Source organism: Pseudophryne corroboree, chromosome 5, assembly GCF_028390025.1.
Source record: "Pseudophryne corroboree isolate aPseCor3 chromosome 5, aPseCor3.hap2, whole genome shotgun sequence".
NCBI lineage: Eukaryota > Metazoa > Chordata > Amphibia > Anura > Myobatrachidae > Pseudophryne > Pseudophryne corroboree.
In genome coordinates, this window is record NC_086448.1 from 709302461 (window position 1) to 709317338 (window position 14878).

The 14878-nt window shown below is 41.5% G+C and overlaps 1 protein-coding gene across 1 annotated transcript in view; it reads right to left on the reverse strand.

Annotated features, from left to right (window-relative positions):
- Positions 1-4260, reverse strand: part of STMN2 (stathmin 2) — an 81194-nt gene extending 76934 nt beyond the window's left edge. The window contains exon 1 of the mRNA XM_063923941.1: positions 4046-4260. Coding sequence (XP_063780011.1) covers positions 4046-4064 — 19 coding nt within the window. The 5' untranslated portion in view covers positions 4065-4260. The remainder of the gene's footprint in view (positions 1-4045) is intronic.
- Positions 4261-14878: the final 10618 nt, after the last annotated feature.

Here is a 14878-nt window from a genome sequence, read left to right on the forward strand (position 1 = left end):
CATAAATCATGATGTGGAAAAACACCCAAAATCTCATTTAATGTATCTCTCTATCTGTGAGCCTTAGAGAAACCAATAATCAGTATCTCTGCAACTTTGATAATAGTTAGGGTTAAGCCAGTGGTTCCCACACTGTGTGCCTAGTCACCCTGGGGAGCCACAAGGCTCTTGCAGGCGGTGCCTCTGGTTGGTGTATAGGACCAAGTCAGATGATTTTTGGTGAAAGTGATAGACAAAACCAGTTCTGGTGGTTGACAATCATAAAACATAGGGACAATCAGAAGCACAACTGTACACCACCACAAACCTGACCCTAAGGATGGCAGGTAGGCACAATTGACTTAATTTTATATTTTCTTTCCAAATTTATCAATAAATAACTTTTATCCTAGGGGTGCAGTGAAACAAATGCTGATACTCTAGGGCACCGTGATTCAAGAAAGTTTGGGAACTATTGGGTCAAGGATTAAATTACTGCATCAAGGATTTGCTTTATAACAAGCATAGGATCTATTGTTTTATTTGAGTCAAATGGCAATACAACCTCTTAGTGATGTTACCTGTTCCACACTACAAAGCAATGTCATGTAATTCTCCACACCATGCCTGGACAAACTGTGGCTTTCCAGCTGTTGTGAAACTATGAGCCCCAGTATGCTTTGCCATTTGCCAGTAACTGATAGCCGATAGTTGGCAAGGTATGTTGGGAGATGTAGTTTCACAAGACCTGGAAAACCACAGGTTGTACAGGTCTGCACCAAAGGGGTAATATTCCATTGCAAAATACTGTATATTCCCTAACATATAGAAGTACAGTATTTATTTTCTTACAGACAGCCATGAAAATGCAGCATATCACTATGAACCAGCAACTCAGGGATGTTGGTAATGAGGTCAGTCCATGATGTCATTTGCTCCTAGTTAATTTACATGCTGCATTCTAATAACATTCAGTACACAATATTGCTGTCGGCACCAGGTGCTCTGTAACCTACAAGCATAAGAAACAAAGTCAGCTAAAGTCATTTTGGCATGTAATTCTACTCACATGGCTAATGGATTTAGAGGAAATATCCTTCCCTGTTATCTATTACTTGGAAAAAAAAGCAGCAATAGTATAGTGTAGTAGCGGGATGCGGTTAGCATCCCAGCACTCGGGATGCTGGCAGTCATGTGACCGACACCGGAATTCTGACACCACTTGAAAACCTAGTGCCGGAACACCAAACACCAACATCTCGAGGGTAAGTGTCGGAATGTTAGGGTTAGGTACCACAGGGGAGGGTTAGCCATAGCCACTACCCCCCCCAGAGTCTTAGCCGGGCCGTGGCCCAGGTACTTTTCAGGGGGAGTGGCCTAATCATGGGGGATGTGGCCCTACAAACTTACAAAAATAAAAACAGAACAAAAATAGTACTTTAAGTGCCTCCCTGGACACACTGCAGCACAGCACAAAGCAGCGTGTGCTGGACTGAGGAGAAGAACTGCAAGTGCTGCTGCCAGGTAAGGGGGACTTGGGCCCCATCTAGGCCCCTCCGTCAAGCCTGGGCCAGGGTACATAGTACCTGCCCCCCCCCCCCTTCCCTTGGCACCGCTGCCCGTATCACTCCGATTGTAGCTTCTCTTACCAATGAAAGCTCTGCATGTACAATACAAATGTAGCTGATGTATATTGCTTTACATTCTTTCTTTATTCATGTAAGGAACAAATTGGCATGTACGGCTTGGGGTTCCGTAGAGATGGTCTAGAGTGACTTCACCTAAAAATTGTACTTATGATATCTGAGGGAGGGAAACAATGGCGCAAAAAATAAAATTAGAGTAAAAAAATATTTTCTTCCATTTCAGTTAATTAAATAGAAAAATCATAGTTCTTTCTCTTTTAATGTTTTCTTCAGGCTTGTAATGGCCTTCCAGAGGTTTTCCTATAAATTGCAAACCAGCGAGTTTTATTTTTTCAAATAACTTGCTGTTTTCTTGTCACTCACCAGGTGGCAGTGGTTTCAGATCTTCCCCTGTCACGCTGATCAGTATCACACAGAAACACTCCCAGGAGCAGGAATGAAAAAGCCATTGTTTTATCCTTTTTGTAATATCCGTGGACATAGATAAAAAGCACCAAGTGCACATGACACAAGCCACTGATTATCACCCCATAATCCCCTGTGTTGTCTCATTTGGAAACACAATTTGTAGTATGTTCTATACAGATTTACACAATTGTTACAGCATACACACACACACACACACACACACACACACACACACACACTTAATTTTGCATATGTCTGCTCATATAATACAGACACATCAGTAATTACATAAAATATAATTGATAGAAATACAATTTCCAGAATGCATATACTGTATACATTTTGTTATTGTGATTTTTGTTGTTGCTATATGTGGATTCTAAGTTACTATATTATACAACATAAAAGTACTGCTTGTCAGGCATGAGCCAATTAGCAGCCACACTTAATTAATCAAATCATTAAGTCTGGTGAGCAATTTTGATGATCTGAAACACCTCCTTCATACCCAGAGACACATTTATGACTGATGAGACGTGAATCCATACATCAAACAATGACAGCTATACACAGCCACAGAATTCATAAAGTGGTCTTCTGCAGTGATCAGTCTTCCACTGACTACAAATTATCAATACTGATTACTATATTGCTGCAATAGGGAGTGGTGCATGTTTAGCACTGCAGGGCTGGCCAGACTCCCATAGCTCAGGTTCATTCCCTTTATATGTAAAGCTGTCACAGAGGCCCTCACCCCTCCTCTGGAAACCTCTATAGGGGAACTGGAGAGTCAAAATTGCTTGTTCATTGGCAAGTGGGGTCCCTGACAAACATCCGCAAAATAATATTTTTGATCCTGCTAATGACCATTAATATATATGTGGCATGCTCTATAAATGAAATAGCTCAAATGAATTTCAATATTATGCTATATACAGTATTTAAAGTAGAATCACGACCTGCCCTTTACGTGTCAGTTTCCTTTACAGACATTAAATGTTGCTTTTCTTCAATGTATAAAATAATATCTCTATTAATGGGAATTAATAATGAACCTGTGCTATGATAGAATGTATGGAGTTAAACAACAAAATGACAAAAAAATCTGGTTCTCAGTTGTCAGCAAACTGACTTATTCATATATTTTCCACTTTCACTGAGTATTAATTACATGAACAAAGGTGGATGGACGTAATGATGTCAGTTTGCTAAATGTTACAAGGATTCAACATGTATTAAAATCAAATGCATAATCATTGCCTATTAAATGACAATTGTCTTGGGAATATGCACTGAAATGGCTTGTGTAGAACTGCTATGTGTTGATTTCACTCCAGAAAGACATATTAATTGCTTGGTAGATGCTCCCATGTCTTATACAATAATAAGAGTGCAGCTGAAACATGTTAAGAGACTGGAAAGTGCTGCCTGTGAACAAGAAAGAAGGCAGATGGGTGGGGTCTGTCTGCATTGTGCCATAATGCCAGCAATATAGAAGTGCAGGTACTGTATATATCCTTTGTATATCATTGCCTCACCCCACAGTATGGGATAATCTCTGACATAGCAAAATGCATATTTATCATTACCAGCATTATCTAAAACTCAGTGAGATAATATTAAGTTTCATTACATTTCAGGAATATATGCATCAGTGCATTGGGCGTGTCCTGTTCACAGGTCTGACACCTTATTCTGTACTTAATGAACATAAAACAGAATAGCCACACAAATAAGTAACATGGTAATATGAACAAGACATCATATGACAGTTCTGGGATGGCTAAATAAATAATAAATGAAATAATAAAAAATTCTATATACTATCGAAATAAATCTGTATACATTCAGCCATAAAATCCAGGATAGTGCAATACCAAGCTTAAAGCCTTAAATAATGAATCATGTATTTGCAAGGATACTAATACTGCAAAATGTAATATAATACAGTACATCCATATCTATGCACACAGTGCTGGAGGTGAATATATATAATATACTGAAGTCCTTACCTATTGCTGTTTTAGCCATGGTGTTGTATATAGATGCTCAGAGGATGTGAATGCAAGAGATCCAGCAGCCACAGCAGTGGAAGGAGAAGGAGAAAAGATTGTATAAGGCACTGAGTCAGCACTGTGGGGCTGTGCAAGAGAAAGAGCACAGAGGCAGGAGCCCATGAATAATTAGCAGGTCTAGGCTGAAGCAGATTGGTTGCAATAATCCCCTGATATGATTCATTTGAAGTTTCAATCTCTAAGCATTAAATATTGATCGCCAATAGGGCTGAGACGTAGATGAAATAATGCAGCTTGTCTTCGAAATCTTGGCAGAACCCCCCCATTTATTTCAATAGTACATTCCAGATAAATGCATTACATAAAAATTGGAATGGAATTTGGTTGCTACTGGCAAGTCGACATCATGTACAATTTACCATAATGCCAGTGCTGAAAGGGTAATAATGCATTACAATAGCACACTAAAAAGGAATATATTCCTGCTACACCCACACACTATATATTATTTGTACATATGTATAAACACAATATATATATAGATATATATAGATATATATATATATATATATATATATATATATATAGACAGTATATGGACAAAGGTGACAAGTGTGATATAGTAAGTGGCTGTGTGTGTGTGTGTGTGTGTGTGTGTGTGTGTGTGTGTGTGTGTGTGTGTGTGTGTGTGTGTGTGTGTGTGTGCATGTGTGTATATGTACAGTACACACACACACACACACACACACACACACACACACACACACACACACACACACACACTCTTTATCCGTGGTCATCTGATCATACACGGTCTCATTTCTATTAATACAAAGTACATATATTTCAGAGGGGCAGTGTACAATGAATTGCACCTGTTGTGTCCTACGGTAAAATGATGATAACACATCCTGCAATATATTCCGTTTTGTTGCAATGTACTGTAATCAGTTTCAGTGCACAATTGAGCAGAATGTCTCAGCAGAGCTGTCCTTGGTGCTGAGAGGCTGCACTCAGGAACTGCTGCCTCATACAGTAATGTAGCTGATGTCAAGACCTACACCAGAAAACTATCTACAAGGTGTCAGTGGAACTTTAGACATTTCTTCATGTTCTCAGTGACCTCTTATTTCTGCATCATTGGAAATGTAGCTTAAAAGTGTAAAAAAACAACATTGATTAGACCTGGTGGAAAGTCACATACGACACTGATGCTACAGGACAGAACACCACCTCTTTGGTTTGCAGCAGTGGCATAACCCACTCCCAGCAGGGCACCACTTACAGTGCATTTGGCAATGCCCACACGCTGGTGTGGAAAATGAGAGGTTATCCCTAGCTCAGCTTCCACAAACGTCCCCAGAAAAAAAAGAAAAAAAAATACACCATAGGAGCTTTTATAATACGGATAAGCTTTAGGGAGGGGACAAAGGCAACGAGCAGCTGTACCACCATGTAGCATTGTGTGACTGTCAGCTCTCTGGCAGCCCCAGGTCCTGACCACACCCGGGCGCATGCGCAGTGCTCCATCACTAAGCCCTGTGGTTTGAACACTGAGAAGAAATACAAACCAGAGGATGTTTTGTAGCTGTTAAATTATCTTTTCTCCTGAAGAACCATGAGGACTCGTCTGACTGGCAATGAGAAAAGCAGTTTGCACAGGAAGCAAAGCATAATACCCCTAAACAGGTTTAATTACAGTGATTCACTATGGGAATGATGCTGATTTCCTCTTGTTTAGCCTGATTTGTTTAGTGAATTAGCATCGACATGTGTAAAAGGCGAGAAAGAAGGGACAGGCAGCCCTCCCTCCTCCCTTGGGATGATATTTGTGACAGATCTGGATGCTGTGAATCTGCATTGACCCTATGTGCTCAAATTCTAACAGTCAAAGGAAAGTTGCTGATATTAACAGAATATGTAGAATAAAGGTATAGCATATATGGGTGAGAATATTCTACATTACAGTGGTTACATCTATCAGTAACACAATCAGGTACCTTATCTGACTCCGGTCATTCAGTTCAGGGGCATATGGTTAATTTAATAGCATGTCACTGCTAATTGCCTTGTCTATTTCTCCATCTGTAGAGGAATATGAGCAGGAAACAGTTTATCACTAGCCCCTACTGGGCTGGCTGCTGTTCTCTAGCCCCTCTCTCCCTTACCACTAGCACATTTACTTATGTATATTGATTTATAGAAATGATAGGGGATGTAGATGTACATGTTTTCCTGTTTGAATGCTCTCTGCTGACACAAATGTAGGGAGGAAATACAGACAGATAAGGCATTTTCTTTGCAGTTTATTTATTTATTTTAGGTGTTTGTATTGGAAACTAAAATAATAAGGGTCTGATTCAGTGATGTACATTGGGGGTAATTCAGAGTTAATCGCAGCAGCAAATTTGTTAGCAGTTGGGCAAAACCATGTGCACTGCAGGGGAGGAGGGCAGATATAACGTGCAGAGAGAGTTAGATGTGGGTGGGTTATTTTGTTTCTGTGCAGGGTAAATACTGGCTGCTTTATTTTTACACTGCAATTTAGATTTCAGTTTGAACACACCCCACCCAAATCTAACTCTCTCTGCACATGTTATGTCTGTCCCTCACCTGCACTGCACATGGTTTTGCCCAACTGCTAACAAATTTGCTGCTGCGATCAACTCTGAATTGGGCCCATTGTACACTAATGCATTCGCACATGAGTCTTTGCATGCAGGTAGTAAGGCACCAGAGCCATTGCAGCTGTATATGGGCTTGTAGTCGGGGGCTAAGACACCAACAAGCATCAAAAATAGTCATGCGTTTTTGCCACCAGTCCCTTATTACCTCCCCCAAATGCCCCCTGCCTGTCAATTGCTTTGCAAATAAATACTCTCTGCGAGCGATGTCACAAGACCTCCATGGCACACGCACAGTGTCACACAGATTCAAGCACAGTCCGCCGATATTTTGGTTTGCATGTAACTATGAATCAGGCCCCCATGTCACATATTATTGCGATGAAACTGTTACAAGCTTGTTTAGTCTAATTAAAGTGTATTGCAAACAACAACGTAACACCTCGGAAAACATCCTTAAAGATGATATGTAAATATAGCACATAAAGAGCAAATTTTATTTCAAAATGTTGCACATTTCATTATTTCATAATAGAAATCATATTGTGAACATGAAGAAAAGTCATTTTAAATCTTAAAATATAGATTATCTCCAGGCATAATTCAGACTCTGCGGAAAGGACATGATATAATTGCATCCCTGCCTACAATTATAACAAGACATATATATGATATTCTGCATATTTCTGCAATTCTCGCATTAATCTACTGTTTGAACCAATTCCTCATGTGTCGTTGTCTACTCAGAAATTGTACATGAATTTCTTTTTACTGTATCTCAGATCTAACTAGTGCTTTGTACTATATTGGTGGAAACAGTTCTTTCTATACTGTACATGCATGCTTTAGAACAGGGCTGGCCAAACCAGTCCTCGAGATCTACCAACAGTTCACATTTTCCAGGCCACCTAGCTGGTGCACAGGTGTAGTCGTTACTAATTAAGATTTGCTGCATTCATTCCTAACTGACAGTTCTAGAGATCTCCAGGAGGCCTGGAAAACATGAACTGTTGGTAGATCTCGAGGACCGGTTTGGCCAGCTCTGTTTTAGAACATATATCTATAAGACTTATTGCAATAATATGAAAGGCTACACATGCACTGACATATGCATTGCATTTCTATTGTCATGTTAAATTACAAGCAAAACACATATGAACAGATGTTTTTATACATTTATTATGCATTTATGTGTTTATAAATATTATTGAGTCTATGTACTAAGCCTTGGTGTGAGGTAAAGTAGACGGAGATAAAGTACCAACGAATCAGCTTCTATCGTTTTTCATACACAGCCTGTAACATGGCAGTTAGGAGCTGATTGGCTGGTACTTTATCTCCATCCATTTTATCTGTCTCCAAGGCTTAATACTTAGACCCCTATATGTTCAATCTGCATTTTTTGTAAACATCTGTGCAACAAGACATTAAGTTGTCATCTTGTTCAAGAACCCATGTAGAATAGAGATGGCCATTGACCATCAATGGGCAACAATTATTGATCATTGATGGTTAACATACATTGATGGTTTGTAAATGATGGTCAATGGTGTTGTCATTGATGGCGAAGATCCAATGCTAATTGGCCATAAATGGCTGTGAGGCAGTGACTTTATTTTCTCAGCACAGGAGGCACAGAGCTTAGCCCTGCTCCCTGGTGGTGCACTAAGTACTACCTTCCTTCTCTGATTGGACCACCACCTACCAATCCCCATAGCAGGGATATCCATTGATGATGCTCCGTCAGTGGTTTCATGTCATCAGTGTTAACCACCTATGGCACCATCAATGGTTATCCCACCACCATTCCTAATGTAAAAACACATAAATAACTAAATGTTTTTTGCATCATTTACCATTTTCTATGTGCATAGGTGTGAATTACAACTCATTTCTATCAGTGAGGTTTTTTTAAAAAACACCTCTGCTAACCTTTCTGGTAATCACTGTTGCTGAGTTTGCTAAATCTGACACCTGCATATAAAACAAGTAGAGTACTAATTCCTTGTATTTATACTTTAATACAAAAAAATGTAATTAACTTACTTTGTTAATACATTTGTTGGGTGGTCCAGACCTTCAGCACTGAAGAGAAAAGAGATTTACTAAACCTTCTATAGAGGACAAGTGAAGGTGTTACCTATAGGGGATCCGTATGTGAACTCGGCGGATGGGATGTTGGCGTTTGCAGTATGGATGCCGGCATCCCGATGGTCATGATCCCGACAGGGGAGAGGTAAGTATTCAAACTCCCCCTTACCCCGCTAACCCTGCCTTACCACAGCCTAACCCCCTTAATGCATAAACCTAATCCCTCACTTTCCGCAGCCTAACCCTAATCCTCCCTCCTTAGTACTTAACCCTAACCCCCCCTCCCCGCAATTTAACCCTAACATCCCACTCCCTACAGCGTAACCCTAACCCCCCCAGTGGCACCTAAACTCTTACAGCCAAACCCTAACCCTGCCAGCTATACTTACCTTCGGGATTCCGGCTGTCAGGATTCCAACGTCGGGATCTTGACTTTTTCTTGATCCGGCATTGGTGTTCTGATGGGTGTCAGGATTCCGGTGTCGGGATTTAGACTGCTGGGATCCTGAAAGTCGGTATCTAGAACGTATACCACCTATTGCAACCACTCAGATTCGACTATCATTTTTTTGTATTTACTGTTCTGTATAAATTTAGCTAGAATCTGGTTGCTATGGGAAACATCACTTGTCATCTTTAGAAAGTATGATAAATCTCTCCCCTGACTGTTATACTGAAAGCTCAGAAAGCATCATGGCTCCCCGGCTATTAGGTGTATGTCACAGAGTTTCTGGGTTCTGTATATCATTTGGATTGGGTTTATTGGTTATGGGGGAGATGTATAAAGCCTTGGAGAGAGGTAAAGTTTAGAAAGAGAAAATACCAACCCATCAGCTTGTTGTTTTTTTATCTCTCTCCACTGTATCGCCCTCTGAGGCTTGATTCATCTCCCCCTATGTGAGAACCTGGAATACAATGCACTGTTATGTGCTGTCACACTTTACTGTGTATCAGTATTCCTGTCAGCATGAACCTGTGGTCTGCAGTGTTTGCACCATCACAACCATCTCTGATTGGCTGAGAATGTGTTTCCTTTTTTCTTCCTCCTGTAGACAAAGATTGGGCGATAACCTTTGCTCAACGTGTGATTGTGTAGTGCTGCCTCAGACCATGTAGTATTTTATAAGATATGTGTGATAGGTGAATCACAGTTCCCAGTGTGCAGAAAGGGGCATTTCTCACTATAGCATTCTGAAAGGTATATATGAAATTGCCCTTAAAAATGTACATAGCATGACGGCACTTGATGTCCGTAGAGCTCTGGGGGTAAGAATAAAACTGCATTACTGCTTAATGATATATAGCTGTGGGTGGTCCCAGCTACAGAGAGTGACCATAGGATGCTTTGCCAGATGTCTGTCCAGGTAACATTTTTATTCCCAGCAATTGATTTCCTGCATTGTGTAAGCATGGCTCTGCTGAGTAAGCCTGTAAAAGTCAGAATCTTCTAATAGTCCCAGTAGGAGAAATTTGACAAGGCCAATGAATCCCTTAGTCAGAGAATCAAGCCTGTTTGTAACAGGAACAACTATGAAATCACTTACAGTAATTGGCACAGTAATTTATACTTACATATAAGCCCTATATGGAGGAGACCAGCACTCATACAAGCATATTTTGGAAGGCTGTCTACCCGTCTGCATTTTACGTCACCATGTTGATATCGTATCCTAATTGTACTTGCAAATACTTTAATGCTTTGTCCATTTAATAATCCATGCTTTTTAAATTACTGTTTTTGTATGATTATGAATGAAATACTTTTATATGCTTTTCCTGCATATTTTGGAGCTGCACTTTACTGTTTTTTTTGTTTTTGTTTTTCTAAATTAAAGAGAGGGTAAATAATGATGCCTGTAGTCAGTGACAGAACTACCATGGGTGCAGCAGGTTATGAGGGAAGTGTGGGGAACCTGGCACGCGGGATTGTCATCTTCTGAAGTCCCCACACTCCTCAGCACCATGCCATATTCTGAAAAGCACAGAGCAGATCTTCTTGTGTGGGCTGCATGTGCTGGACTGAACGTGCTCAGAAGAGACCCATTTTTGCTGTTTTTGGAGCAGAACATGGGGCCTGGTAGGTTATAGTGGCATCACAGGACCCATATCCAGATATTAATAAGGGGCTCATGCAGTGTCAGACTGGGGCATGAAGGGCCCACCGGGGGGAATGCAGTTGTAGGGGCTCATGTTTAGGGGTGTGGCCAGCCACCACAAAGGCTTGGCCAATCATTAGAGAATGCATGGTCTGGGTCCCTTGTACTTAGGTCGACAGTCCAAAAGTCGACCACTATTGGTCGACATGCATTAGGTTGACATGGACAGAAGGTTGGCATTGTTAAAAGGTCGACATGACATTGGTCAACATGGGAAAAGGTTAACATGAGTTTTTTTTGGAAAAATAAATAAATCTGTTTTTCAACTTTTTCACACTTTACCATACACGTGTACTACAATTGTGAATAGTAACCATTGAGCGAAGGAAGCCATGCAATGGGACGCGGTGCACTAATTGGGGTTCCTCATCATGTTATGGAGAAAACAACTCCATTACATTAAAAAAACATTAAAAAAACTCATGTCAACCTTTTTATGTGTTGACCCTTTTTCACATGTCGACCTTGTCCATGCCAACCAATAGTGGTCGACCTATTGACTGTCGACCTTATCCAGACTGACCCATTGACCCATAACGCCTTACAATGCGCTGTGCAGAGCACCTGCAGTAGGTAGGCAATACTACATTTCTCTAAATGTGATCCAACAATTTTAAAAACATTTGTTTTTCCCCCCTAAATAACAGAAGCACATGAAACATTTTGACATGTCCAAACTTAAAAAAAAATGCAACAAGATATTGTATTAAAATTCAGAGACCTATTTTTTATACATCATCCTTGTAAACAACTGAACGGAAAGCAACAATTGTATACCATGCTATTTATGTTTTTCAGGTTCTGAGGAATACTTCTAGAAGAGCTAGTAAAAAGAAAATATTGTCACGTAGACAAAGTGAAACTTTTTTTTAATGAAATACTGTAGTAGCACAAAGTTGCAGTTAAATATGACAAGTGACAATAAGCATGTAGCAATGTCATTAGCATCGATAGGACCAGAGAAAGGATTGTGCTAATAGCATCCCAGGGTTCCTGCTACACATTTTGGGACCTCCCCCATCAACAGGCAGTCTGGAAAACCATCTGTTCCAGATTACCTACTGAAGGGGAGGCCCCAAAATGCTCCCATTTTGAATATGCTATACTACTAAAGACTGACATACTGTAGTATACTAATAACCAAAGTAAAGACACTAATTTGTTTACATTGCAAATTTGTGCCACAAACTGGGTTACCTAAATTGTATTGTGTTGAGCAAGAGAACAGAGACAATGTCAATAGTTATAATAATAATAATAATAATAATAATAATAATACTTTTTTTTTTTTTATAAAGCGTTCTTTCTCCAATAGGACTCAAGGCGCTTTACAGACATGAAAAACAATGCACATAGGGCCTGATTCAGAGAGGGCGCAGCCGTGTGTCCACATACAGCGACCGCTTCCATCTGGTCTGACAGCAGTGCGAGTGCGTGACGTTTCTCCTTGCAGCCGCATCCAGAAGCTGAGTAAGCCTCAGCTTACGCAGGCTGGCCATCACAGGGGGCCTTGCGAGGCCAAGAAATCTGCATTTTTTTATGCAGACCTAGGCCTCGCCACTCCCGGAAAAAGGGGGCGACACACCCCTGTTTCCGGCAATGCTGGCCATCCCGGCTTAACCCCCAGAATACTTCTGCCTGTCAATCAGGTAGAGGCTTACGGAGGGTTGCCTGCTGATGTTGCCCACAGCACAGTTTGCCTGTTTCGGCAAACTGCGTATGCACTGCTGGTGCATCACGCCTGCGCAAGCTTACACTTTGCTGCAGAATCCCGGAAGGATGCGGCTGCAAAATGATTGACAGTGACCGACATTCGCGGGGCGGTGTTGAGGGAGGGGGGCGTGACTGGCCGAGCGGGGCGGTCCGGGAGTATTTTCGGGGGCTGCTGCATGATGTCAGGCTGCACTACCAGACAGCAGTGCGCGTGCGTGACGCATCTCCTTGAAGCCGCATCCAGAAGCTGAGTAAGCCTCAGATTACGCAGACTGGCCATCACAGGGGGCCTTGCGAGGCCAAGAAATCTGCATTTTTTTATGCAGACCTAGGCCTCGCCACTCCCGGAAAATGGGGGCGACACACCCCTGTTTCCGGCAATGCTGGCCATCCCGGCTTAACCCCCAGAATACTTCTGCCTGTCAATCAGGTAGAGGCTTACGGAGGGTTGCCTGCTGATGTGGCCCGCAGCACAGTTTGCCTGTTTCGGCAAACTGCGCATGCACTGCTGGCGCATCACGCCTGCGCAAGCTTACACTTTGCTGCAGCATCCCGGAAGGATGCGGCTGCAAAATGATTGACAGTGACCGGCATTCGCGGGGCGGTGTTGAGGAGGGGGGCGTGACTGGCCGAACGGGGCGGTCCGGGAGTGTTTTCGGGGGCTGCTGCATGATGTCAGGCTGCACTACCAGAGGTTAACCTTAATTCGATGCATCCGCAATTTCATTGCGCATACATCAGGAGGCGGCCAGTCACACAGGCTGGTCGGCCTTGTCCTGTGCTGGGCAGCCCAAAGCATGTGAGGTGATGGATGCAGATCTGGCAGAGTATGCAGCGATCTGCATTCATCTGTGAATAAATTCCATAATCAGGAAACAGCACAGGCGATCACACAAACAATCACTACTGAATGAGGCCCTAAGAGCTTTCATTTGGTGTATGATGTGCCCTGCTCAGACAACGACTTGATAGAAATAAGTCACTCTTAAAAATCATCCTTAGGCTATTCATATATAGATCATACATACATACATACATACATACATACATGCATACATACATACATGCATACATACATACATACATACTTAATGATATGAAAGCATAATTCTGGAATTTCCACCTATTGGATAAAAAGGCATTTCTGCAGTGCAGCAGGATTAAAGCATATTTGCACCTTGTACGTATGATGTGCCACAGTAAATCAAGTGTGGGCAACCTGTTGCACTTCAGCTACTGTAGAACTACACACCCCAGCATGCCCTGACACAGGGGGTAATTCCAAGTTGATCGCAGCAGGATTTTTGATAGCAACTGGGCAAAACCATGTGCACTGCGGGGGAGGCAGATATAACATGTGCAGAGAGAGTTAGATTTGGGTGGGGTGTGTTCAATCTGCAATCTAATTTGCAGTGTAAAAATAAAGCAGCCAGTATTTACCCTGCGCAGAAACAATATAACCCACCCAAATCTAACTCTCTCTGCACATGTTATATCTGCCTCCCCTGCAGTGCACATGGTTTTGCCCAATTGCTAAAAAAAATCCTGCTGCGATCAACTTGGAATTACCCCCACAGTTTTAGCATTCCATAACAGCAAAACTGTGGCAGGGTGTTCTGGGTGTTTTAGTTCCACAGCAGCTCGTGTGTCACAGGTTGCCTAGTCTTGAAGAAAACCATTGATTTATTTCATTTTCATTTTATATATAATGTTCCCAATTAAACTGTAGCACCTTTCTAAGCACCAGCACTAATGTAATCAGTTGCCTTTATATAATGAGCAGCGCTCATCTGTGTAACTGGGGAACTTCTGTTATTTTACACGAGTCTGCTAATGAATATTCATAATGTGGATTTCTAGAGGGGTAATGTTAGAAAGCATTTCCCTAACCAGCATAGGCTGGTGTTTTGATTAAAAGGCTGTAAGATTTAGCCCCTGGCAACGTCTCCATTTGCAGTTTCTGCCTTTCTGCACAGCAGAATAATTACTATATTCTAAGTTTATAGTTTGCCATTGATACTATTGCAAACGCACACAAAATGCTGCTTATTATGTTTTTGCCAGTTGCAGTTTCTGAATTTGTCTTATAATGTTTATGTAATGTATTTAAATAGCAGCATAGTTACACAGTGGTAGCATTGACAAGGGTTGTATTAGGGTGAAATTCCACTCGATGCAATCACATGGTGGTGGAGCAGCTAGGACCTGTAAGGAACAAAGCACATGAAGCAGCTAAGGTCACACTG